At 32.2% G+C, this 26,928-nt stretch overlaps 1 protein-coding gene across 4 annotated transcripts; it reads left to right on the forward strand.

Annotated features, from left to right (window-relative positions):
- Window positions 1-2,589: 2,589 nt before the first annotated feature.
- LOC113515179 (fructose-bisphosphate aldolase-like) lies at window positions 2,590-26,697 on the forward strand. Of its 4 annotated transcripts, none has more exons than XM_052895919.1 (9): window positions 2,590-2,708; window positions 7,479-7,595; window positions 8,104-8,195; window positions 11,364-11,538; window positions 15,733-15,936; window positions 16,973-17,088; window positions 17,834-17,933; window positions 18,733-18,932; window positions 25,657-26,697. In XM_052895919.1, the coding sequence occupies exons 2-9, from the start codon at window positions 7,484-7,486 to the stop codon at window positions 25,750-25,752; spliced, it is 1,095 nt and encodes a 364-aa protein (XP_052751879.1). In that variant the 5' UTR covers window positions 2,590-2,708; window positions 7,479-7,483; the 3' UTR covers window positions 25,753-26,697. The 4 variants fall into 4 exon arrangements, with proteins under 4 accessions (XP_052751879.1, XP_052751880.1, XP_052751881.1 ...); XM_052895920.1 differs by lacking the exon at window positions 2,590-2,708 and adding an exon at window positions 3,875-3,990; XM_052895921.1 differs by lacking the exon at window positions 2,590-2,708 and adding an exon at window positions 20,595-20,669.
- Window positions 26,698-26,928: the final 231 nt, after the last annotated feature.

Consider the following 26,928-nt stretch of genomic DNA (forward strand, 5'->3'; position numbering starts at 1 on the left):
TTGAACAACACTTTTTTTTTGATGGGTGAAAATGGTATAGTAACCCCGCCTGCGTTAACGGGATACGCTGGCGGAGCACCATGGGTGATAGATGAGTATGAAAACAGGCCAGTTAGCCCATCATGATGAATTCATCAGGAATTAGCCATGATAGTTTCCAGGGAGAATCGCGGGGAGGTCGACCTGGTTGGGTATATTGCCAGCAATAGGATTCTCAGTCTCCATTTCTAACAATCCCTTTCCCCCCATTGAACAACACTTGGATTAGACCCACCACAACCCACATGTGAATCTAGGTAATACAGTTAGATATTAAAACTGTTACTTTAATTACCCGGAGTAGTAGTTATCACTCCTTAATTCATATTATAAAATCTTCATCCTAGATCTTTTATAAGGCAGGCGGTAAGAACATCAAATGCCTCTATTCTCGCCTGATGCTAACTTTATTGACCTTCATAAATCATCTTAGATAATATTCCAGTTGCAGAGATTGACTATTCCCTCAAAATTAAATTTAGCAGCTATATCCTGTTGGAATCAAATACCCGGAAATTGTTTTAATTATTTTTATTTATTTTACAAAAATGAGAAATACACAATGCACAGTATGAAAGTTGATGGAGGGAAAGGGCGGAAACAGATCGCCGTGTTGCAACGCTACATTAATCAGTGTTTCCATATATAAAATTTATATTGTTAGTTTATGATTTTACAATAAAAAATATTTACCACAGGGAGACTTTGTACAAAAGTCGATTGCTTGGGTACCTCTGTCCCATTCGTGTTTCAACCGTGAAGCTGTTGTGTTTGCATGGCTGTGTTTCGGTTTGAAGGGTGGGATATGGCGTGAATTTACTGGGTACAGAGGAATAACACCTGAGTCCTCAGTATCATGGGCGATACAGTATACTCTGTTATGCCCATGGTACTGCTCATGTCTATAGGCGACGGTTAACACTTTACATCAGGTGGGCCATCAGCTTGTTTGCCATTCTAAGTTGTATAAAAATAAAAATAAAAATTATGTTAAGAAATAATATTGGCTCTTAACATATCCTATTTCACCATTATAACGACATATGCTAACACAATTATCTTTACAAGTTCAAGGATAAGTGCTGATTTTGTCAATAAATTAAACACATCACATAATATAGAATATTATATACCATGAAATATAATTAACAGATAACCCCCGTAGTGGTATCACATGAGGTCATGAGTACCATGAAAAATAAGGATGGAAGATATGGTTAGTTTGTAAGATTACATTTTATTATGTATATATTATATTATTCGCCAACAACCCATTATCAGCACTTATATTTACTGTTTGTAGATACATATTAAGACGAGTGTGACGAACTGACGATGGTAATCACATATTTGTTATGTCATGAATATAATATTAAATTTGATAGTGTTATTGTTTCTGCTTTAGTTTACGAAATATGTTGTTATTTTTATAAAGTAGCATTTACCAAAGTTTCCATAAAAAAAAACTGCACAAATAGTACCTACTTTTTGGGGGGAAAGGTATTGTTAGTAATGGAGACTAAAGTTTTATGCATTGATATAAGATAATACACTCGGCTGTGCTAATGGCGAAGCACTAACAAAGGATGAATCGATGAAATAAGACACTTTAGTTGTCCCATGATGGTGAATTATCAGATCTCCTCTTCCTTTGTTTCCTTTCCCCAATCAGGGTTTTTATGGGATGGAAATGAATTAGTAACCTCTCCCTGTGCTATTAATATTCTGTAGCAAGTTACCAATGAGTGATAATAGGCGACGATAAAATCAGATCGTATTGCCTATCATGACATACTCACTAAGAATTAACTAAGATGTTTTTCAGAATGGCCTATATAGAGGTTGACCTAACAGAGTATATTGCTAGTAATGGGATCTACCATTATTAAGATTTTTTTCCTCTTAAAGTAGACTTATAGAAATGGTAAACTAGACTTTTTTTAATGGGTGATAATGGTATGGTAACCCCGTCTGCGCTATCAGTATACAATGGTGGGGCACCAGTGATAGGTGACTAATGAGGATGAAAGCAGGTCAGTTAGCCCATCCTGACAAGTTCTACTAGAATTAACCACGATGGTTTCCAGGGAGAACCATGCGTGGAGGTCGACTTGATAGGGTACATTATTAGTGATAGGGCTATTTGACCCCATTACTAACAATCCCTTTCCCCCCTGGTAAACAAGATTAGCCATGTAGTGCTTTTGGTTCTAAAGGATTCACATTGATTTCTTTTTATATTACCATCGATTAAATAAAATATTAAACAGTATTATAACAGTACAGTACTGATTGGTAAACAAAAAAAATATACAATTAAATTTACCGTCGCCAAAGGGTAATTGGTGTAAACTTAAAATCAAATTAATAAATCACATTTATTAATTTAATTTTTTTAGTGCCATCTATAAATTATTTAATGAGTGAATTATTATTTTTAAACATTGAAATTGTTGCTTTAATCTGTGCTAGATAGCAGAATATTAAGAAAATACTTTTATTCTTTTTCAACAGATGGCGCTTTCTGGAGCACATAGCTGCTTGCTATCATTAGACCTTCAAATGACCTTTCAGCCATGTCCTTACTTCGACTTACATCAATTTGACAGTATACCATCTGAGTAACAGTTCAACATTGTCAGTGTTTAAACTTCCTAGTAAAAATAATAGTAAGTACATTTATTTTTATACAAATTTCATACGAAATAAATACTAGATGTAGAAATCTTAATGTAAAATTAAGTATTTAAATTATTTTTTAAAATTTTATTTGTTTTAACCTGAGTTATTCTATATTCATTTTTACTTCATAATTTGTAATTTATTTTTTCTAAAAAAAGGTAAATTAATACGCACCTAATCAAAATTAATAACATTATTAGATTAATATTTCACCACAATATTTTAAGGTTACCCAGGTATTTTCTTTTTTTTTTAACATGATATTTATAAATAACGTTAATATTTTTATTAAGTTTAAGTTACATAGTAGCCAAGCCACAATTTATAATTTCTGCATACCTATTCTTATTATAATTTAGGTATATGTTATAAATACTTACTAATAAGTTATTAAAAAATAAATATGCTACATAACTACCCAACTTAGATCTACCCAATTATTCTGTATAATAACCCATATCAATAAATGCCTAAAAGATAATCAGATATCATAATTTTTTAATGAGTATAATATCTACGTAGATTAATTTCTTTATTTAAACCCTATTTAATTTATATTCGATCCAAATAGTTGTTACTTTCTTAGGTCAATGCCATTGTTTAACATCTTGTTTTCAATGACCTTTCAAGGTCACTTTCATATCTTGTAGAATAAAGGAATTAAGAATAGAGGTATTATCTGTAATCTATAAAATAGTTATATTATGGTTATTAATTTGATATGCATGTATTTTATTTTTATATGTCTTTACGCCAAATCCTTTATGGAGTACATAGAATTTACCAGAAATAGGTTTAAATTTGTCTATAAATTCATTATTCTTTGTAAAGTTGTAATAAATTATTGTGATTTTCTTTATTTACAATATTGACTTTTACAAAATTCATTGTAATAAGTGCACATTTAAATTCATTGTTACTTAATTGCTTAACGTTAATTTTTGTGATAATTAATAACAATTTGCATAAAATCACTATAACCCCTAGCTATCCTAGCCTAGCCTTTAGAAAAATACCCGTTATTTTGCACAACACTAACTGTCAATGTCAATTAATTGATTGTTCATTGATTTTTCAAATTATCTTTTTGAAGACTAGGCAGCATGGTCTCCGACCTTAGCCTGTTCCAAACGGAACAAACTTACTAAAAAAAAAAAAAAAAATGATTGTTCATTGACCCTCAGAATTCGAAGTTTAGAACTTAAATATTTTATTTATTTTTAAAAAACAAAGGAAGGAATAATTTTAAAGTATATCCGTGGTGATCTGGTGAGTTTATGTCATATTTGATAACTCTATTATATACAATGTCGAGTATAAGATTTTTCTTTTATAATTTTTAAGTGAAATTTATAAAAAAAAAAATAGTTTACGATGCCTCCAAAAGGCAAGAAAGGTAAAGGCAAAAAAGGCCTGCCCGAGTCCGGATGGATGCCAGGCTTCGGAACTAAGGGTAGGTTTTCGGATCTTTGGGGAAAGTAGATTGTACTGCAAACATGAGAAGAGTCACGTACGCATATTTTATCCTTATTGCAATGCTCAGAAAGTCTGAGTGTGACTAAATACGTAATTTTCTAATAATTTTATACATACAAATATTTTTAATGGATATAAATGAAATGGTGAGGAGTGTTTTTTTTAATGGACGATAATGAAATAGTAACCCCGTCCGCGCTAACGGTTTACACTGCCCCGCCAGTGAGTAGTGAATTAGTGAGGAATAATAATTGAGAATGAAAAAAGCAGTTAGCCCATCGTGATAAATGCACCTAGAATTCAGCATGATGGTTTCCAAGGGGGGCCATGTGAAGATCTACATGACAGAATACAATGGGACTGGTAGTCCACATTACTAATAATCCCTTCACCCCAGTACCTACATAACCATAGCCTGTATGGCATTATTTTCAGTCCTAAAAATTAATTTAAATTAAAAATAAATGTGTAGGCACAATTTTGTTTTAATGTATAAAATACTTATTATTATGATTATCAGTGACTGATTACATGATTATTCTATTTACTGTTCTGTGTTCAATTATCTAATTGAATTTCCTAAATGTCTGATAAAAATAATTTTGCAAATAGATCCTGTTAGTTATTACAAATTCATTATATATTTGAATCACTCTCTTATTTAATAGGTACCCAAATGTCTAAATTTATTGTAATGCATCTCTTTTCAGCTATATTCATTATATTAATTAAAAATAGCATAATATAGAAGTTAGAAACACTAGGCCACTCTATGTACATAACAGCTGTTTCATACTATATCTTAGTTATAGTTGTGACCATATTTAGTCACTTTTTTTATCATCACTCTTAAAACTGTGCAGGTATTAGCCATCGAAGGACAACATTAGTGTATTTTACAATATAGGTAATTTTTTTCTAAATATTTCGTTTGGTGGACTTCCTTCATTGTATCATCTACCATATAGGTGATCTGCCTCCACTCCTTTTTCTCAACGAGTTTGTCCATATATCAAAAATACTTGTAGTATTTGTTCTTAATACTATATCAAATAAGAGCTTGAATATTAAAATGATTTAGTTTGTTGATGATCGAAGCCATCATCTTTATTTAATATGTATATGTGTGGCAGATGATATTGGAGCTAATGTTGCCACCATGCTCCATTACAGTGCTGAAGCAGTCATTATCAGTTCTTACAGAACATGGTAGATAGTGAAGTATTTATTTTCAACTTGGCCACTTTGTACTAATTGAAGAAATATATAAATTGTTATATGGCCAATAGTTATTATTCCCATGATAGTTACAGGAAGTTGTTATTCAACTCATTCCTCCTAAACAAGGGCTTAGTTGATAAACCACAGACCCTGCACTTTTGGAGGCTCCTGGAGCCCCCATTAGTGTTTCTGGGTCTTCCACTAATGCAACTAGAGCCCTAACTAGTGATATTAGGCACCCCACTGGCATTTTTGCCTTCCTGAGGAATTAGTTTAAAAGATTTTGAACTTTTTGTCTTTAGCAGTTTTTTATCAGTTTATTATTTTTTTTTTTTATATATAAACTGAAGTTATAAGTTGGTATGGTTATAAACAAAATAATGCTCGACTACAGTAATGTAAATAGGAACACCTTTGTTAAGTAGGCTATTTAGATATTTATTAAAAAAAAAACATATCTAATTTGAATTTGTATAATTAATTACATAATAATGGGAATACTCATGTAGTTCCTACTAATAAAAAAATATATCTTTTTAGTACCAAAAGTAGAGATTTCCAATTCAACTAAAATGTTCATTATTCTCTCTAAGGGAACTAAATACCAGTAACTTTTTATTCTTACTTACACCTCTTAATTAATCTACACAATGAATGTTCAGTACTACATTTACCAACAGCTCATATCAACAGGCCTATTTTATGAACTAATAAAAACTGTTCCAGATCTTATTAATGTATTTCTTGTTTACTTATTGTCATTTATTACATTTATGTGTCCGTCATGATAATGTCAATTATTTTAAGATGTTTTAATTAGTTTTTATTAACTTGGCACTGAAGTTAGTACATTATTATATTGTCCCTGATGAAGTTATACAATTCACTTCTTATCTATTTATGTATCATTATAAATTTATATTTCTAATTTATTCTCTGTGTTCCTAATTAAAGACATTTTTTGTTCATTTAATGTCATATTTCTGTTAAATTTGTACTTATTAATTATAACTTAATTACGTCTTGTGTTCTACCACTACTACTAACTTAATTGTGTCTTGTGTATCAATCATCTAATTAGGATTAATTATTTTAATAACTTTTATTTATATAACTTTATATAATTTGATCAAATTATTTATTAAATTGTATTTGATAATTATAACTTAATTAGGTACTTACTGCTTAGTTACTATTTTATCAAATATCTAATTGGGAATTATAATTTTGTGACAATATTATTTTACTTTTTATTTTAATATTCCATCATTTTAAATATAAATTTATAACTTATTTATTTTAACCTTATTAAAGAATTACTTATATGTTACTATTTATTATTTATTTTATTAAAATTTAATACTCTTAGACAGTGTAAATGACTAGCTGAATACAACATTATACCATTATGTATTATAATAATTGAATATTTTATGAATATTTTTTTTATACATCATTATAATGTTAAAGACAGTAAGTTTATTAAAAAACGTAGGTAAGAATTATAATTTATTTATTATTTTATATATAATAAATAGAATGTATAATGTATAACATTGATAAATTGGATTAAATTTACCACATTGGTTTCCACTTGAGCAACCATATGGTATAAAAGCAATGCAGCCGTTAACCGCTTAATGCACACCCCCGTGACATATACGGGCAACGTTTACCGGCAGAATTGTGCAGCTCCGTTAACGTCACGGTCACTATAATTGTATATGTCTCAAAATATTACAGCTCCGTCTGGGTCACGGTTAATATAGAAATATAATTTTCCAAATATTTTAAGTCCGTATCTGTCACGTTGAATGGTAGATTATTGCCATTCTCGGATTTTTTTTTCATAAATTTGTTGAAATAAGCATAAATAATAATTATTTGCAAAAAAATAAATGTAGTATTTTTTTTACCTAAATTGATTAAAAAAATGTGCACCCCTTGCCTCACTACTTTTACTACTCTTGCCACACACACAAGAAGACTAGACAGTTTACTAGTCTTCTTTAGGGGGTATTTTATATATCTTAAATTAACATTTTTTTCTTTTCTTGCAGCCACAATGACTACCTACTTCCAGTACCCGGCGCCCGAGTTGCAGGAGGAGCTGAGGAAGATCGCCCAAGCGATCGTAGCCCCTGGCAAGGGCATCCTCGCCGCTGATGAGTCCACAGGTTAGATTCTTGTAAAACTATCATGTTTTCTAGACGCGAAAGATGTCCCAAACTTTTTTTGATTAAGTAAAGTGTTAAATAGTGTGTATGTAATACTAACAGTAAGTGGCTTATGTTCAGCAGTGGATAGTTAAAAGTCTTATAAATACCGACAAAACTATTCATATGTAGGATAAGTTACGATTTTGGTTTAGAAACTAAATTACTGAGCTGAACTTGATAAAATTTCTGTGGGACCAATCTCAAATTATATTCTTTCAGGTAGAATTTTCCGAATGGGTTTGTAAATAATGAAGCTCTGAAGTAACAAATATGAAAAAATACATCCAAATTGAGAACCTCTTCCTATTTTTAAGTCGGTTGAAAGTATAATTATATTATTTAAGACATATATCTAATGAACTTTGATCAGATGTTCATACCACGCCTTCTCAAACTACTTTTTCTTACTGCTTTCTTATACGAATTTTAGTACAATAAAGAAACTACATTTTCTGTCTCTTTTTAGGAACTATGGGCAAACGTCTCCAAGACATCGGCGTTGAGAACACTGAGGAAAATCGCCGCAGATACCGCCAACTGCTCTTCAGCTCTGATCCGGTAAGCAGTTTGTTGTAATGGTAACCGTTTTCCACTTAACTGTCTATTAACATCCCACTGCTGGGCATTAAATTAATAAATAAAAAATAATTATACCTACTTGTATAACAATTAGTCCATTACCTTAAGGTTGTCTTGAAAAGATTGCTCTCAGCAATAAGACCGCCTTACTGTACTTATACAATTGTATCGTTATGTTTGTAAATTGCCTTGCTTATTTTCTATATTGTATAATGCAAATAAAGTATACTCATTCATTCATTCATTCAATTATAATAGTTTTTATTCAAGTAAACTTAATTGTAAACAATTTTGATTTTGTCATTTTTTTACGAATCCGCCGCATAGTTTGAAATGAAATTTCAAGTGCGAGGAACGGGTAAGAAATTCAATGATTCTATGGGGGGTTAGTTTTGGAATAAATCCCAATAGAGCGATATAAGAATTGAATCGTTTTGCACTCTCGGATTGCTGTACTAACGATATAATAGTTCCATACTGTTCTGATAGATGCATACAAGTGCAACTTGCCAATGCAAACTATTTCAAATTAATCCCAATTTTAACTTAATTCATAAGTGTTGTTTCATGAGTGCAGTATGCAATTGTCATTGACTTGAGATTGGACATATATCAATATATATATATATACATATATTTTATACAACTTAGAATGGCAAACAAGCTGACGGTCCACCTGATGGAAAATGGTAAGCGTCGCCTATAGACATGAGCAGTACCGTGTACATAACAGAGTATACTGTTTCTCGCCCATGATACCCCCCATGCGTATGTATGTCTACATTTAACATAAGACGAGAAGCAAATAGCCTGTTAGAACTTAGTGAAAATATATACAAACTAATTCTTGACTCGATCATAAGACAGTCTGCTCATTTGCAATAATAATACAAATCTAAAATCGATTAATTAACATCGAAACATTTAAACGAATAATTATAATCGAATTTCGTTTTGTAACTGATTTTATTTAGAACAAGCGATTTCCCGGTTTCGCACGGGTGCACATTACATAATATCACATTAGAAACCTCTAAAATTATCAGTGTTTCTCTATTGTATTATGCCTGCATTATACATATAAATACATACATATAAACTTTCCTCTTGTATCAATAAAAGAAACCGCATCAGAATCTGTTGCGTAGTTTTAAAGATCTAAGCATACATGGGGACAAATAGACGCGAAGCGACTGTTTTTATCTATGTAATGATATGTTTTCGTAATAATTTCTTCAAAATTCTGTTACTTTTACATTTAGTTCTATTTGAAACAAACTATATGCGATACTATTTAGTATAATTAGAAAGATCATTGTAAAAATAATCTCTAAACAAGTTCATTATAACATGGAAGCAATTATTGTAAACAACTTGTTTACGAAAATATATTTATGAATTCACAATTCATAAAAACAACCGCTGAAATAGCTGCATAACACGACGCTCACTTCCAATGTGAATGCACTTTAACTTGCACTATGTGCCTTGTTGCATTACTGGTCTGGAAATCAAGTTCTTACGAGCAACTTGGCGAATACATTTTATTTGCATTGATTTATCTACTTATATAAAAAAATATACCTAAATAAAAAAGTATAAATGTTTAAACAGAGCATTTGTAAATCAAATCAGTATTTAAAATAGACTATTATAAAACACTGTCATTACGTGTCAAGTACCGTAGTGTCAATAACCTTTTTAGGAGCCCAGTTCTAAAACCACAAATACTGTACTCTTATAAAGCTATAATATTAATATTAGTTACGAAACTACAGTTATGTTTTTTACGAATAAATCTTATTTCATTTCATAGATTTTAACCTGTGAATACAGTTTTCTCCTAGAAGGAGACTGTGTACAAAAGTTTGGGTACTTCTGTCCTATCTGGGTTTCTGCCGTGAAGCATCTGTGCTCGCATAGCTATGTGTCGGTTTGAAGGGTCAGATATAGCAGTGAAATTACAGGATATCTACTAAGGCATAAGACCATAGTCCTCAAGAATTATTATATTACCCTCTATATTCATGACCATAATGTATGTATATGTACACCCATATACTATGTTATGGTGGCCATAATCACCATGGGTATAGATGATGTCTATATCACTATTCATGTGTATAGACAAGACACCAATTGGCAATTTCCGTCAGATGTTCCGTTACCTAGTTTGCCACTCAATGTAAAAAAAAAAGATTGTCTAACTTGAAAGATTTATTTTAGAAATTTCAATGCAATCAGTTTCATCGTTTAAGAACACCTGAATAATACCTGAGTACTCAGGAATAGCAACGCATGGGGGAATATCATGGGCGTAACAGTATATCTGTTATGTCCATGGTACGACTCATGTCTATAGGCGACGGTTACCACTTTACATCAGGTGGGCTGTCAGCTTGTTTGCCATTTTAAGTTGCATAAAAAAGCGACTCCAGACGTACAGCGGTTTAAAAATAGAACTGTGTTCTGTAATGCAAAACAAGCGTGATCGTGATCTTTAAATTGGACACAATTAGCTCTCAATAAAACACCTCGTGTTATTTGGTGCCAACTAGTCGTTTGATAACTTATTTTAGACATTTTATTATCCTATTTTTGACGTGTGGTTCTGGCATAGAATAAGCCTCCCCTTACTTTTTCGTAGGTCGCAAGAGGCGACTAAGGGTGGGCGAGGGATGGACAGCAGCGTCCCTCTTAAAACATTTCTAAAGCCTACCAAGCGTGAACAGTACTGGCAGAACATCCCAAGGAGAAGGCTTATGTTCAGCAGTGGACAGTTAAAGGCTGATATGATGGTGATGATTAAATAAAAAAATGCGGAAAATTTGTAATGATGTACGGACGGATGGATGTATGTATGTTACTCCTTCATGCCCTATTGAATTGAACTGCCTTTCCCATAAGGGGAATTTTGCCAGTAGTTGCTACGCTTGGCAGGCGAGTTGGCAACCACTATTAGGTTTTTAGAGATGTTTCGAGAAGGACGTTGCTACCCATCCCTCGTCCATCATTTTCCCTTAGTGACCTCTTACGACACCCACGAGAAAGGAAGAGGTGGCCCATTCTATGTCGGGACCACACGGACATATATATAATAGTGTTGCAAAACAATTTATCACTCAAATCAAATGTTTCCTATTGCAGATCCTATCTGAGAATATCTCTGGTGTGATCCTGTTCCACGAGACCCTGTACCAGAAGGCCGATGATGGCACGCCCCTCGTGTCGCTGCTGGAGAAGCGCGGTATCATCCCTGGAATCAAAGTGGACAAGGGCGTCGTTCCACTATTTGGATCTGAGGATGAGTGCACCACACAGGGTAAGTGGCGATTTAGGACTGTGGAACCATAGGTTTTTATGGATGATAATGGAATGATAACCCCGCCACCACTAACGGTATAAGTTAGCGGGGTACCAGTGAAGAATAGGTGAGAATGAAAAAGCAGGTCAGTTCGCCCATCGTGATGAATACATCTAGAATTCAGCACGATGGTTTCCAGGGGGGACCATGGGGATATTGACCTGATAGGATATATTGTTAGAAATGGGACTAGTAGTATGCATTACTAACAAACCCTTCCCCCCTTTATAAGAGGGGCATCTCCAAAGCCTAACAGCGGTTGCCAATCCATCTACCAAGCGTGGCAATTACTGGCAAAACTCCCCAAGGGGGTAGCTTATGTTCAGCCGTGGACAGTTTAAGGCTGATATGATATCATTTTTATAATCTACGCCAAGTATCAAATATTATTGTACTCTTGTTTGTTATTACTCTATGTACAAAATAAAATTGTCTGGAATCAAAATTAAGACGTCTTTAAGATTTTATCATGTAGATTTTTCGTGTATTGTATTTTAATATTAAGAAACTGTGAGCTGAAAAAATCTCCGAAAATAATCCGTACTTTTTCATATAAGTATATAGTTGCAAACATTCAGTGCTTATTGACCCTAAAGGAGTGTAAATATAAAGACCGTTTTAGAGTGACACGTTCTGTTCTGTGCATAGTATCCCAAGCACGGAAGTTTTCAATGTTATATAGTTTATACACTTCTGTAACATGTTGATGTCCATTATTGTAGTACTATAAAAAAGTATTACGTTACCATTTTTATCTGTGATAGTGTTCAGCGAGCATGCGGTCCGCGTGATATAAAAAATCTTATAAACGTAATAAATCATACGCGTGTGATTGTCGTGATGCAAAAAAAAACGTATATGCGTTGGAATTACGCGTGTAGATGGTGCTTATCATTGTAACCGCCACGTGTGCGGTCAGCTTAAATAGAAGATCAACAACTCATGCGCAGACCAATACTGATGCGCATAGACACAACTAAGGGTACACGCATACGCAGTCGTACAATCGTAAAAAAGTGGCGGTACGGATAACGATGAAAATATGCATAATAAAATATAAATATGCATGCATATGCTTATATCATCATAATCGTATGACCTCTGAACTTTCAAAAGTATTTTGGAAAAGCACTTGGTGAGTCTCATAATGTAACATCCACCTTGAATAGCGATCCCATACAGTCAAACGCAGTTTAAGGCAACTTCTCACTAAGTAAAGTGACGACCTCAAATACATTTTGGGAAGTTAGTGGATGCAGATGGTTCAGGACCGTTCCTTATAGCAGTTTTATGTGGGAAGTCTACGTCCAGCAGTGGACAGATAACGGCTGGTATGATGATGATATGATTATTTTATCATTATAGAATTGTTTTTGGCTGATCGCATTTATGGTCCATACACTGTACTGACTCTGTGAGAGATGATAGGTGAGGATGAAAGCAAGTCAATTGGCTTATACTGAAGAATTCGACAAGAATTAACCATAATGGTTTCTAAGTTGAACAGCAATGTTAACAGTGTCATTACTAATGTAGTAGTAGGGGAGAGGGGTTGTTAGTAATGGGATTTAGACCCCCATTACTAATAATCCCTTTCTCCCATGATAAGTGACGTAAAGAATATAATATAAACAGACATGTAATAGGAATAGGTGAATCGATTCTATGATATTTATGTACAATGTAGTCTATGGTTAATACTATTGTATGTTTATGTATGTTTAGTCTATAATTAATATTATTTTTAAATGGATTTTTTTATAAAAAGATTTTTATCGAATATATAATTTAAATACACACTTCGTATGTTTTACTATAACATGCGAAATTAGTTTTTCTAGTTGCAATAATAAGAAATAAATTTATTTATGTATGTATATATATTTAAGAAGTTTACTGATTTTACTATATTGGTATACTTGGAGTACATACGATATCAACTACATTGCATCACCCGTCTTATCTACTATAGTACTATATAGCAATAATTAACTGCTCGTTAATGGACTTTTAAACTGGTTTCTCGACTTATCTTTGCTGCGTTTATTTAGTTAACTGAACATTTCCGCACATGTATGTGGGTCACTAGGTTTGAGAATGTAGTTAGTTGAGCCAACCTAGATTGTTCTAGAAGCCAGGAAAATGTCTTCGTTAGCCATTGATCTCCAGAAAAAGATGCTACCTTCCTAAACAAATAAATCTATTGTTTTCTCATTGTGATTATTTCTTGTAATTATTTTTTATTTATAATAAGTTTACTATTGTAATCTTTTGGAGGAAAAAATAAAGAGTATCTATCTATCTAATGATAGAATTTTTATCACTACTTAGTTCATGAAATAGAATGAGATAGCAACGTACGCTGTCTTATTCTTTCTCATACAAACTTTAATCGAAACGCACTCGTATCTATTAATCAATTCGGTTGGCAACTGTCAAAGGGGGAGTTGGATTGTTTATTTAAATCAGGATTCTGAACCTGAATACGCATACTGGTTACTTGAGAACATATTCCTTTATTCCATCCACATAAATCAAAATCATCAGCCATCTGTATGCTAATCCTAAGGAAAAATTACTCGTAAACGGTAACAAATTTAAGATTCTGCTTAAAACTGAACGCGTCGTGTAAGTGTGTGTGCTCACTATTTTTTTGTACTTTTTAACAGACTTCAAAAACAAAGAAGTTATCAATTCGTTTGTATCTTTTCACCTTTGTTACCTCATAACTCCTTCAGTTGTAAACCATTTTGGATTTTTTTTTTATTTAAAAGGGTATATTTATAGATTGGTCCCATAGAAATTTTATTAAAAAAGCTAGTTTTGCCACAATTGAAGACTTTTTTTTATCGAAGACAATCTTAAATTATGCATATACCCATTTTTTTTTAATTTTGGAAAAGTTTTCAATTATTCTGGTAAAGTACTCCCATAAAACGATGCTAATGAATTCACTTGGCGATATCACTGCAATTTTCTTTCTACTATATATGACCACACCATCCTGGTTGCACTTGGGGAGGGAGACTTTGTACAATAGTCGATTGCTTGGGTACCTCTGTCCCATTTGTGTTTCAACCGTGAAGTGGTTGTGTTTGCATGGCTGTGTTTCAGTTTGAAGGGTGGGATATGGCGTGAATTTACTGGTTACAGAGGAATAACACCTGAGTCCTCAGGAATGGCAACGCATGGGGGGTATCATGGGCAAAACAGTATACTCTGTCATGTCCATGCTACTGCTCATGTCTATAGGCGACGGTTATCACTTTCCATCAGGTGGACCGTCAGCTTATTTGCCATTCTAAGTTATATAAAAAAAAATACATTTTCTATCAAGTAAGCCGTCAGTTTGTTTGCTGTTTCAGGTAGTAGATCGCAAATAACAAAGATATATAGGTACACTTGGAAATATCTTTCAAAGATAAACAGATCCTTGAAATTTTATATCGTATTGATTCGTATATCGTTTCGTTCACGTTAAATACTAATAAAACACAGTGGGTATCAGTAATTTTATTCGCATATCGCTATCGGCTTGTTATTGGCTGTTATCAACTTGTTTGGGGGCTTGTTCGTGTATCTACACACATATCCGTGTAAGGTCAGGAGGAATTTGACATTTGGATATACATATTATTTATCATAAGATATAATTATCAAGTTGAAATTTTAATTCTGATAATTAGAATAATACCTATTATTATGTAACATTCTCATAGTATATATATATATATATATACATATATATATATATATATATATATAATCCAAAAGTCTTCTTCAGAGGGTATACGGCATTTTGCGTCACAGCGTCTCTCGTCAGCGATAGACAATTAACATACAAAATAAACAATAGACATGAGCAGTACCATGGACAAAAGAGAGTGCATTGTTTCGCCCATGATACCCCCCATGTGTTGCCATTCCTGAGGTGTTATTTCTTTGTACCCTGTAAATTCACTGCCATATCCTACCCTTCAAATCGAAACACAGCCGTGCAAACATAACTGGTTCACGGTAGAAACACGAATGGGACAGAGGTACCCAAGCAAACGATTTTATACATATATACATGCATCTGTCTATTATACCCTTTTTTTTATTTATGTCAATAAAATACATGTATAATAATGGTAATTCTGTTTAAATTAGGTCTCGACGATCTCGCGCAGCGTTGCGCTCAATACAAGAAAGATGGCTGCCAGTTCGCCAAATGGCGCTGCGTCCTCAAGATCGGCAAGAACACTCCATCCTACCAGGCCATCTTGGAGAACGCCAACGTCTTGGCCCGCTACGCTTCCATCTGCCAGACCCAGCGCATCGTGCCAATCGTCGAACCCGAAGTCTTGCCAGATGGTTAGTGACATCTCTAACTCTATTCTGTAATCCTAGTAATTTTGTATTAATAAATAAATAAAATAAAAATAAGCTCACGACTGTAATACTTGATGGCGTAGTCAAAAACGTTTGTCGGCTAATATCGTGATGCACTTTTAATGTTTATCCTGCCGACATTTCGACGAAGGTATTAATTTTTTTTTTCGATAACGATACAGTTTACGCTAGTGGGCTACTATTCTAGGACAATAAATATTAGATATGCGACGCAAGGTGGCGAGTGAAACAAGTGGAGGTTCAATACGCACTGTCTCTATTGACACATTGCCTTGAACAAAAGGTACCAACCCACTAATTATATATAACAATAAATAAATTAATATAAAATTAGATTAGTTGGATGACGAGTTTACCAATTTTGTTTTTATTTTTATTACGATTTCTAGGGGAAACTGTTTTGACCTGATGTAGTGATGGGGTCATTTGATCTCATTTCTAACGAAACTAACACACAAGTGCTTTTGAATCAGCCAGATTTGAACGCACAATATTGGAATATATAAGAGTAGTACCACTAGGTAGACTATGAGGCTTTTCCCAAAATACCTCCTACAAATATATTTTTTTTTAATATTGCTGTATTTGTTCTCTTTTTAATTAAGGATGTAGTTCAAAATAAAAAGACATAAATGTTCAATATTATTATTATAATAAGGTCGTAACTGGACGATATCTGTACATGGGAGATATTTAACAAAAATTAATATGAAGGGCCTTAGTTAAGACCAGTAGAAGTTAAAACAATAATTTGCAGAAATTTTGTCTGTCTGTATGATTGTTCTGGCATCGTGCAAAAACTACTGCACCAAATTAAATGCGGTTTTGACAATTGTATTTCTGAAAGTCTAAATTAAACTCTGTCTGGTATATGTTTTATCTTGATACAACTTGTGGTTTATTTCATTTGTTTTCTTATTTCTAAACTTCTCGTGTACAAAGTAGCGGGCAAAAAGCTAGCAAGGAATAAAATAATAAATGTAATTTCCTTTTTTAGGTGAACATGACCTTGACCGCGCCCAAAAGGTTACCGAGGTCGTTCTGGCAGCCGTTTACAAGGCGCTCAGCGACCACCACGTCTTCCTTGAGGGTACTCTGCTCAAACCCAACATGGTAAGACCTCTCTTCTCGTTTACTGAATTTATAAGTAATATTTCAAATTAAAATATTCCGGTAATATTATTATAATAGATTGATTTTAAGAAATCTGATATAAAAACTAGAAAGAAAAAAGAGAAAGAGAGATATTTTCCTTTTTTTTTTTGTAATTTACACTCTATCTATAAAATACTTATTTTAACGCATGCTTATTTTGAACTTATCGAATCAATCTTAAGGTTTTATCTATAATGGTGTAGGGTTTAATTGTCATCCCCTATGTTATAGAATGCCCATGGTACCATTAATGTGTTGCCATTTTTTATTATTAACGTGCTAACGTATTATGGCTTTTGTGGTCGAAGAACTTATATGAATGTTCTTTTTCTCTCTCTCTCTCTTAACATCTACATTACCTTTTAACTTTCAAAAAGAAATGTATTTTAATATTTCTGGATGATTTTAATGGTTTCAAACATTAGCTTTTTTTATATCACCGTGGTGGCAAACAAGCTTACGATGCACCTGTTGGTAGCTGTTACTGCAGTCTATGAAGGCCTATAATACCAGGAGCATTACGCGCACGTTGCCGACTCTCTATATCCTGAAGTATTTTGAAAAATGTTACTGTAAATACAATATTTTTTTATCTCAAAAATTTGACAACTGTATTTTTACTCGATTACTAACATACAAACAGTAGTACGAAAGAGATAAAAACTTGTAATAATTAGAAAATATGTCTCATTTCACATTCTAGGTGACTGCCGGCCAGTCATGCAAGAAGACATACACTCCGGTAGATGTCGCTCGCGCCACCGTCACCGCTCTGCTCAGGACAGTCCCCGCTGCCGTTCCTGGTGAGTTGTCAGCACATTTCTTACCACCACCATAATATTTACATATTTATCTGCTTTCGAACATGAATTTTCTTCATAGATTGCTTCAAATAGTATTGGCAGATATACTCGTAACTCTGTGTCCTTCCACTGACAATCCGAAATCTGAGGTCGGTAGCAGTTAATCAATACTTATTTTTATTTAATCACAATCTTTACTAGCAAAATTTTATCCTGTTCAGTATTTTGTAATTAATATTGAAATAAACACCTAATTCCATATTATTATATTTTTTATTTTTGGCTAACTGTTTAATTTCTTTTCCTTTCCTTTGGCTAAAACTACTTTTGGCAGGATTTTTTTTTATGCAACTTAGAATGGCAAACAAGCTGACGGCCCACCTGGTAAAAAGTGGTAACCGTCGCCTATAGACATGAGCAGTACCATGGACATAACAGAGTATACTGTTTCGCCCATGATACCCCCCATGCATTGCCATTCATGAGGACTCAGATGTTATTCCTCTGTACCCTGTAAATTTACGCCATATCCCACCCTTCAAACTGAAACACAGCCATGCAAACAACTGCTTCACGGTTGAAACACGAATGGGACTTTAAAACAAGAAATCAAATAAATTTGCATAAAATAAATATCTAAAATACGATTTAAATTATTATAAATTATATAATATAATAATTTTATTTTTATCTCTGGTATAAAAACAACATAGGCTATATCATGGAAACAGATTACTCTTTGATTTAATTGCATTTGACATTTTTTGTATCACACACATATGTCGGTATATAATTTCAGGTGTCACATTCCTCTCCGGCGGCCAGTCCGAGGAAGAAGCGTCGGTGCACCTGAACGCCATCAACGCAATCGATCTGAAGAGGCCGTGGGCCCTCACCTTCAGTTACGGCCGCGCTCTCCAAGCGTCCGTGCTTCGCGCTTGGGCTGGCAAACCTGAGAATGTTCTCGCTGGCCAGCAGGAACTGCTCAAGCGTGCCAAGGTGAGGTTATATACTAGAAATAGATAGATAGCTTCTTTTTTGTGTTTCATCTCTATCGAAGTTTTGAAAAAATAAGGACGATATTTATTTTTAAGATTGTCACTCTAAATGAGCCAGATTATGTTGCAGCTAAGCCACTTCTGCAAATTCCTCAGCCAGGGAGTGTTGCCTCCCCCTGGCATTTCTTTTACCAGCAATCTGGCATAAGATTACTAAGATATTCTGTACTTTTAATTCCTCAGAATGTTACCGAAGTAAGATATTTTTCTATGCTTAACAATGTTCATTGGTAGTTGAAGTGTTTTTCTGGCAATTAATTTATGTATCTCCAGAGAGTTCAAAACCCACCTTGGGCATTGCAATAGCTAGAGTTTTTTCTAGTCTACCATATGATTGCAGATGATTTTTTATTCTAGCTTTTATCTGGTATTCTCTGATTGGTATTAAAAGTAGTATATGTCCTTCTCCATGTCATATATGAATAGTATGTGTGTACCAAATTTCATAGTAATTGGTTAAGGCGTTAAGTGGTAACAAACAAACTCACATTCACATTGGTATTGATAACGGAATTCCAACTGTGTCATTTGTTTACGCTGGTATGACAGCAGTTAGGGATGGTAGGGAATAAAATCATGCCTGTAAGTCGTTGCACCCAATCGCAATGGTTTCTAGAAAAGTCCACGTGAAGATAAATCTCAGTTGATTACAAATACCGCGAGCAGTATTTTCTTTCTTCTTATTCCTTCATTCTCGCTGTAGGTGCATTTGATTTCTGTATATCCCGTGATAATAAACATCACCTAATTTTTATAAAAGTGAGTTTTAGGGGCGAGGGCTGAGTTAGTAGAGGATATACTCTACTAACTCAGCTGAGTTTTTTAGAATAGACAGTGATAGTAATTGAGAAGTTTGGGCATTAGACTTTGTTGATCATGTCTGTATAGGTGATGACATCGTTTAGATGTCCTGTAAAATGAAGATCTATTCTCCAATATATTGTGTGTTTGTCATTTCAACTAGTTAAAAGAATTAGTGATTTCATTTACCGAATCCCTCATATATATATATATATATATATATATATATATATATATATATATATATATATATATATATATATATATATATATATATATATATATATATATCATTTTTAATTAAGCATTAATCAGTAGATTTTCATGAGTTTGATATAGAAATAAAAGGCTTAAACTTTTTTTTCGTGTTTTACATAATTATTAACATTAACTAATTTATATAAAAAAAAATATACAGCTAAGTGGAAGCAGTTCAAACCTTTTATTTTCGAGTGTTATTTAGGAAAATATTTTTTTACCAGTTTTTGATATTAGTTTACTTTTTTATCATAATAAAAAGTAAAAAATGCTTCATCGTGTAGTAACGTCCATTTATGCGCATAAATTCTTATAAAAATGTTAGCATATATGGCTGTATCTACGACATTCTTTAACCTTATAGTACATCACTAATGTTATTTTTTTTCTCCCTTCACCAACCTCACGCCACCGCCTGTTACTCAATGGCGCCAACGATGTGGATATCATCTGACCGCACATCACTACACTAATTCTAATTTTAAATACTAATTTTAACTTTCGAATGTTTTCTGACGACTTGTTTTTTTAATTGTGCATCCAGGCAAATGGTCTAGCATCTATTGCCAAATACCAGGCCGGATCTATTCCCTCTTTAGCAGCTAGCAAGTCTAACTTTGTGAAAGCGCATGCTTATTAATAAACTTAATAATTCGATCTTAAACTCTGATCAGTAACACGCAAGTTAATAATAAAACAATGCTAACTTCTTTGTAACAGACATTTCTTTGATCAAATCTTTGTGAGGATTTACTTGCGTTAACTCACATTAACTCGTTAAATTACACTCAACAAAAATGCAGCTTCTTATTTAAAAAAAAAGAAAGTTGTACATAAATTTCATCATAGATTTTAGATTCATTTATATTTATTTTACGTTCACGTTGTTTTTCAAAAGTTATAAAATTTAACACTTTGTTACTTAATAAGGATGCTCTATTTTTTTTTTTTATATCGATCTATAAAATAGTTCTAGTCACGTATTTTTTCTACTAATTTTATTTTTGCTTTTTAAATATAATTTTTTTTTTTTTTTACATTTATTAGAATATTAGATTTGTTTTTAACTCAAGTAAAAGTCACTAGTAAACAATAATATTCGACTAGAACATTTTATATTATCTTTAATATGTTGTAATGCTACTTATATGCTAGTTAATCATCGCTTCTAGTTCTAGTTGTCATAGCATTAGAATTCATTATTCATTACTACTAGTTATGTATTAACTGCATGCTCAAGTTGTCTGTGTGAAATTATAATAAATATTTTTATTTTAATGTTTTGTGTTTTCTTTTTGTTTCTATGTTGATTCTTTCAATCATTATCATCATCACCGTCATTGTTATTATCATTTTCCTCGGAAATCTTATTTAAATCTATCTCGTCTGTTTATTTCAGCGTGTGTTATAATTTACTTTCTATACTATTTTAAATATATTAAGTTATAGAATATTTAATATTGACTTTTCTCTAAATATACATTGTGATATTAAAATTATCAGCATTCTTTTAATGGAGTGTTCTTTTTTGTACAACTAATTTTTAATATTCTTGATAAAGAGATATAGTTTGAAAAATGAGAAAAGACTAACTCTTATTCATAACGACTAAAACTTTCTAGAAACTTATTTTTGTCTATTAACTATTACACTGTTTTGTCACTTTCATTCAAACTGAGAATTTAGCACAAAAGAAAGAGACAAAACAGTTCAATAGCTAAAATAGGTTTATGAGAGATTTGACGTTTTATGAATAAGGGAGATGATTCTATAAAATTTTGTTTTCTTTGCTCATATAGGTTTACGCACCGTGTTAATATGAAAGGCGCATTTTTTGCAGTATTGTGACTTGTGTTTCTTAGAGGAAATATTTCAATTACTTTAGCGAACATTCCGTTATTAAAAGAATTCTAACGGTTTCTAATTCAGTCTGTATATAAATGATATGTTAGTAAAACATTAATCTTAGGAATACATCGTGTATTCAGAGGTACGTACGTAGATAAACAGTTTTCATCATATCGGCGGTATTGTTCGTCAATAGGCGATCCCTTAGCTATAAAAAATGTATGTGCTTAAAATATGTATGTGCTTTTTAAATAAATCCGTTTTGAAATTTTAGAATTAATAATAAAGTTGATGCCTTTAAACAAATAGGGATAAGCGCTCTTACCTCGCGTGCTGTATATACAAAGGAAAATTTACATGGGAACCAAGAAAAAAACATTTTTAATGTATAAAAATTTTACTCTTAAGTTGTTTTGTACATTAACACCGAACATTTCTACCGGTTAGCACTTAACTGCAGTCCGAAACATCCAAAGATCAAGTCGCAATCCCAATTAATATTCTGATTGTTTAAAAATCATATTTAAATCATTTAAAAATGACTCGCTTACTTGGTTCATGTTTCGGAGGACACATCCGGTAAGCCGCGTCAGAGGCTTCCAAATATAAGTAAAGCTGTCTAGAAACTCTTAATAATAGAGGACGCCACTATCGCTCAAATAGTAGTAGTATATTAATAAAGTAATTAATAATTTTCCTATAAGTAATTAAGTAATATTAATTATAGGAAATTTATTACAACCAACTCATACGCTAATGATGTGTCCATAATAATGTCACGTTTGACAATGATTCTATACATTTGAACAAATGAAGCGCCTCTGTCGGTTACAATCGGAACTAATATCGATATTTGTGTGCTATAGTTTTCAACAAACACTTACCTCGATTTTGCTTTTACTTCACAAATAAGCTTCAGTTGTTACAAAATTTGTATGAAACGAAATACCCTATTGGTTGCATATATAAATCAAAATTGGATTAAAAAGATATTGTGTAATATACAGATGAAAATAATACATGTAAACTGAGATTTTCCTCCTTTTTGAAGTGTCCTAAATACTCGTGTTTTAGTCTAGTGATGGTCTAATGCGTTATCGACTCTGCTATTAAATCCCTTTAATAAATATTCTTCCAATTAGATATTTTTTTTTACATGATGAAGATGATGTCAGCCGTTAACTGTCCACTGCTGAACATAGGCCTCCCCCATAAGGGAGTTTTACCATACTTGGCAGACGGATTAATAACCGCAGTTAATCTTTGGTGATGTTTTAAGGGAGACACTGTTGCCTATACCTTGACCATTAAATTTCCTTAGTCGCCTTTTACGACACCCACGGGAAGGAAAAGAGTGGCTCATATATATAATTAAATATTTAATACAAATTTCAATTAAACATTACACAAACAAGCATACATAAACATACAATTAATCAAACAAGAGACTGGATCTCTAGCACAGAGTGTCTCTAGTGACTTCATTGAAGATTTTGTACCTATATATATATGTATTTTATGGTAAATTCCATCGTACTTACCCAGTGTACTTACTGACGTGTTTATCTCTGCTTTCCGCTGTGGGTGGGGTGTGAGGGGTATTGAATAAACTTTATTTATCTAAATAAATAAACGCTTAAAAATAATTACAACAATTTACATACTAGCTTATTACTAGTCGTAGACTATTCAGTCGTTATTATTTTTTACATTCATAAAAAATGTTATAAAATTTTTGAAGGTACAATCTTGAAATTAAAAACAAATTACAATTAGTATGCTAATAATCGTGATTGTGGGTATTTCGTGGAACTTTGTACACATATTGATGTTAGTAACTTATTAAAAAAAAAACACTCGAACTCTTCCACAAAAAAAAAAGATTTGGTGGAAATTTACAAATATTTTTCTAATATTAATTACCTTATATTTTAAATATTACTAATCACATATCATTCAATAATATCATTTAAAGTCATAAACAAAATAACTACTTGGAAAATTAATGGAATTCATACCACATACAACTTTTTGTACTGTCTTTGAAATAACAATTTTGTTTTACAATTAACGTCGTAAATTTTAAAATACTATTACACGAGTCGAGACTCGTGTTTTAAAAGTAAAAAATATGCTAAATAAATTAGAAAGATAAATAAGAATTAATTATACTTATTTAAATAACAAAAATTTGATTTTAATTTTATCGATAACAATAAATACTCTTAAACACTACACTACACAAAAAATAAGCATCTTTAACAAATTGTTTTTTTATGGCTTCACTATGAGTAGGTTTCATTAATTACCTTTATACTCATTTTCCTTAAGAATAATAAAGGAATCTATTTTTGTTTTTCCAAGAAAACAGCTTTGGCATTTTCATAATCGTTCCTTGGCCTTCGTCGCTCTTTGTTTCCCTCGCTGTACATCCTAGCTTGTGGAACGTTCTCGATCCCCGTTGATGTTCCGAACGCTTCTTTCCACCACCGTGGCTTCCTTTCTACTGATGAAATAATTTATTTATTAATCGTTTAAGTACAAAGATAAGGCAGTCTTGATCTTTGAACTACATTATCTGTATAGCAAACAATGGTCAAACGAGAAGTGTGGATTAAAGCTTATCAGTTTGTTATTATTACATTTAAATAATAGCAATTAAATTGCTTTATATTTATATATATATTGCTAAATCCTATGTCTGTGTCCGCATGAATAAGTATATTTATTTACTAAACAGCTTTTCAGATATTTTACCAATTCGCGTGAGAAGACGTTATACATATTTTTTTTTATTAATTAACGCCATAATCCATTGCCGTCCTGTGAAACTCTTCATCAGTACAATAGAATAAGAATATATAAAATACCCTATGTATTATATTTATGATATCATCTGTCTGAAGACTAAATTTCATTAAAATCTGATCAGCCATTTGGACAATATTTTTTTTTAAACTTAATGTAGTATCTTATTTGCATGTATAAATAAAATTAAAAGCATTCTCAACTATATTTGCTCAAATTATATTCAATATTTATATATTTTTTGTAGCAATGTTTACCTATACCTATTTGTTGCCGACCTATTGTTTATTGTCAAAATATACTCGTACTGTGTTGCCACACGTTTTCATACCTAAAAAATTGTAAAAGGCAATTAGTAGAACCAAGATAGAGAATAAAACATTATAGCAAGAGAAGAAAGAATGAAATTTTCAAGAAAATTAAAACTATATTAAATTGTATATACATAGCCAAGGCGAGAAAACTAGGATACACCCTGTGTTGTGAAAAACCAAGTAACAATGTCTGTGGGCACAACCCAAAATACCCAGAACCGAAGCAATTCAGAAAGTTTACTTGCTAAATTCCAACTGGAAATCGAACCCAGGAACTCATTAAGGCAAAGCAACGTACCAACCACTACGCCACCGGGGTCATCAAAATGTTGGAAAACTTTTCTAAGGAGCAATCTGTATCTAATAGTGGAAAGTTCATATTATATCCGTCGTTAACTGTCCTTTGTTGAACATTGGTCTTCCCCATAAAGGAGTTTTGCCACGCTTGGCAGATAGGTTGGCAGACGGAGTTAAGCTTAAGTACTGTTTTAAGAAGGTTGCTAGGTTACCTATTTTTCGACCATTAAGTACCCTTAGTCGCATGTTACGATGTCCACGGAAAAGGAAGCGGTGGCGCATTCTATGCTTGGTTTATTATTATGAATTAATTATTAATTTTTTTTTTCGTCTTTACAGGCTAACGGACAAGCGTCACAAGGAAAATACGTGGCCGGATCAGTGACAGGTGTGGGCGCCGACGCCGGACTTTTTGTAGCAAATCACGCGTACTAAACCCAGTAGTGTCGTTAATATCATATCGCACAGTTACAGTACTAGTAACGTAATACTGGACATGCGTTTAATAGTACAACCCAGTAAGTTAGTAAACTAATCAGTCTGACAATGCGTCCCGAATTGTCGTATAATAGTTCGGGACACGCCAAAGGTGTTGAACCACTGGTTGTTTCTTACATTGTGCAGTGCTTTTTAGATACAAAACACGAAACCATCGACACAATAAATTTATACATGAAAAGATTATTTTTCTGTCTTCTAAAATGAATTCTATAAAAAAAATAAGTTGAAAAAATCTTATAAAAGTTCTGGTCGACAGAAGTTACTGCTTTATTTATCAAAAAGGACAGAAAAAATAATTAAATTCTAATTTTAAATTATGGCGCCATTGGAATCTGTATGTATGTTATTTGCTAGATATTTTTTCTACAGTAGCGTGTAGTATTTAAAAGTAAGGTAAAATCGTTATTACAATATGTTGTTACATATAATTTTCGCATTAATAACTGTAATTGTTGAGATTTATATACAAAGCTATGGATATTATATCGAGATTTCCTAGATGCATCATGTATTGGTAGAAACAAAAAATCAATAAATGTTGCCATATTGCATTTGCAAAAACTACTACGTAAATAAATTAAATATTTTAAATTAATTTTGAAGATATTGAATATAGTAAAATGTCACAAATCTAACAATAAGTACCAACATAGTAGTTTTGTGCAAATTAAAAATATAACTTGTCGTTGAAATATTATCAATTATTTGGGAGGTATAAATCATTTATCTATGTACAGTAAATAATATTGTATTATATTAATGTATTGATTAGTAATTAGTACAATCATTCATTGTAACTTTTATTTTCAATTTTTATTATCATTTTAGTTATAAAGTATTTTGATATTTGTAAGGTTATATAATATATTATATAATAGATATGTATTTTTTTTTTTTAACTTATTTTTTCTCCACATTTCCGCAAAGCTATCTAAGGAAAGGGCAGCGTTGAAGTAGGCAACACTAATTCACACAATAAAATCACAGCGACTTTAACCATACTATTTTATATTTTATTTATTATGATCGCATCTCAAGTACCAAGTCTCAAGTAAAAATAAAAATAACTTCTTATAAAACCTTATAAAAATAACTTCTAATATTTTTTTA

The sequence above is a fragment of the Galleria mellonella genome, unplaced genomic scaffold (genome assembly GCF_026898425.1).
Source record: "Galleria mellonella isolate WM207_F2 unplaced genomic scaffold, CSIRO_AGI_GalMel_v1 utg312, whole genome shotgun sequence".
In the NCBI taxonomy this organism is placed as follows: domain Eukaryota; kingdom Metazoa; phylum Arthropoda; class Insecta; order Lepidoptera; family Pyralidae; genus Galleria; species Galleria mellonella.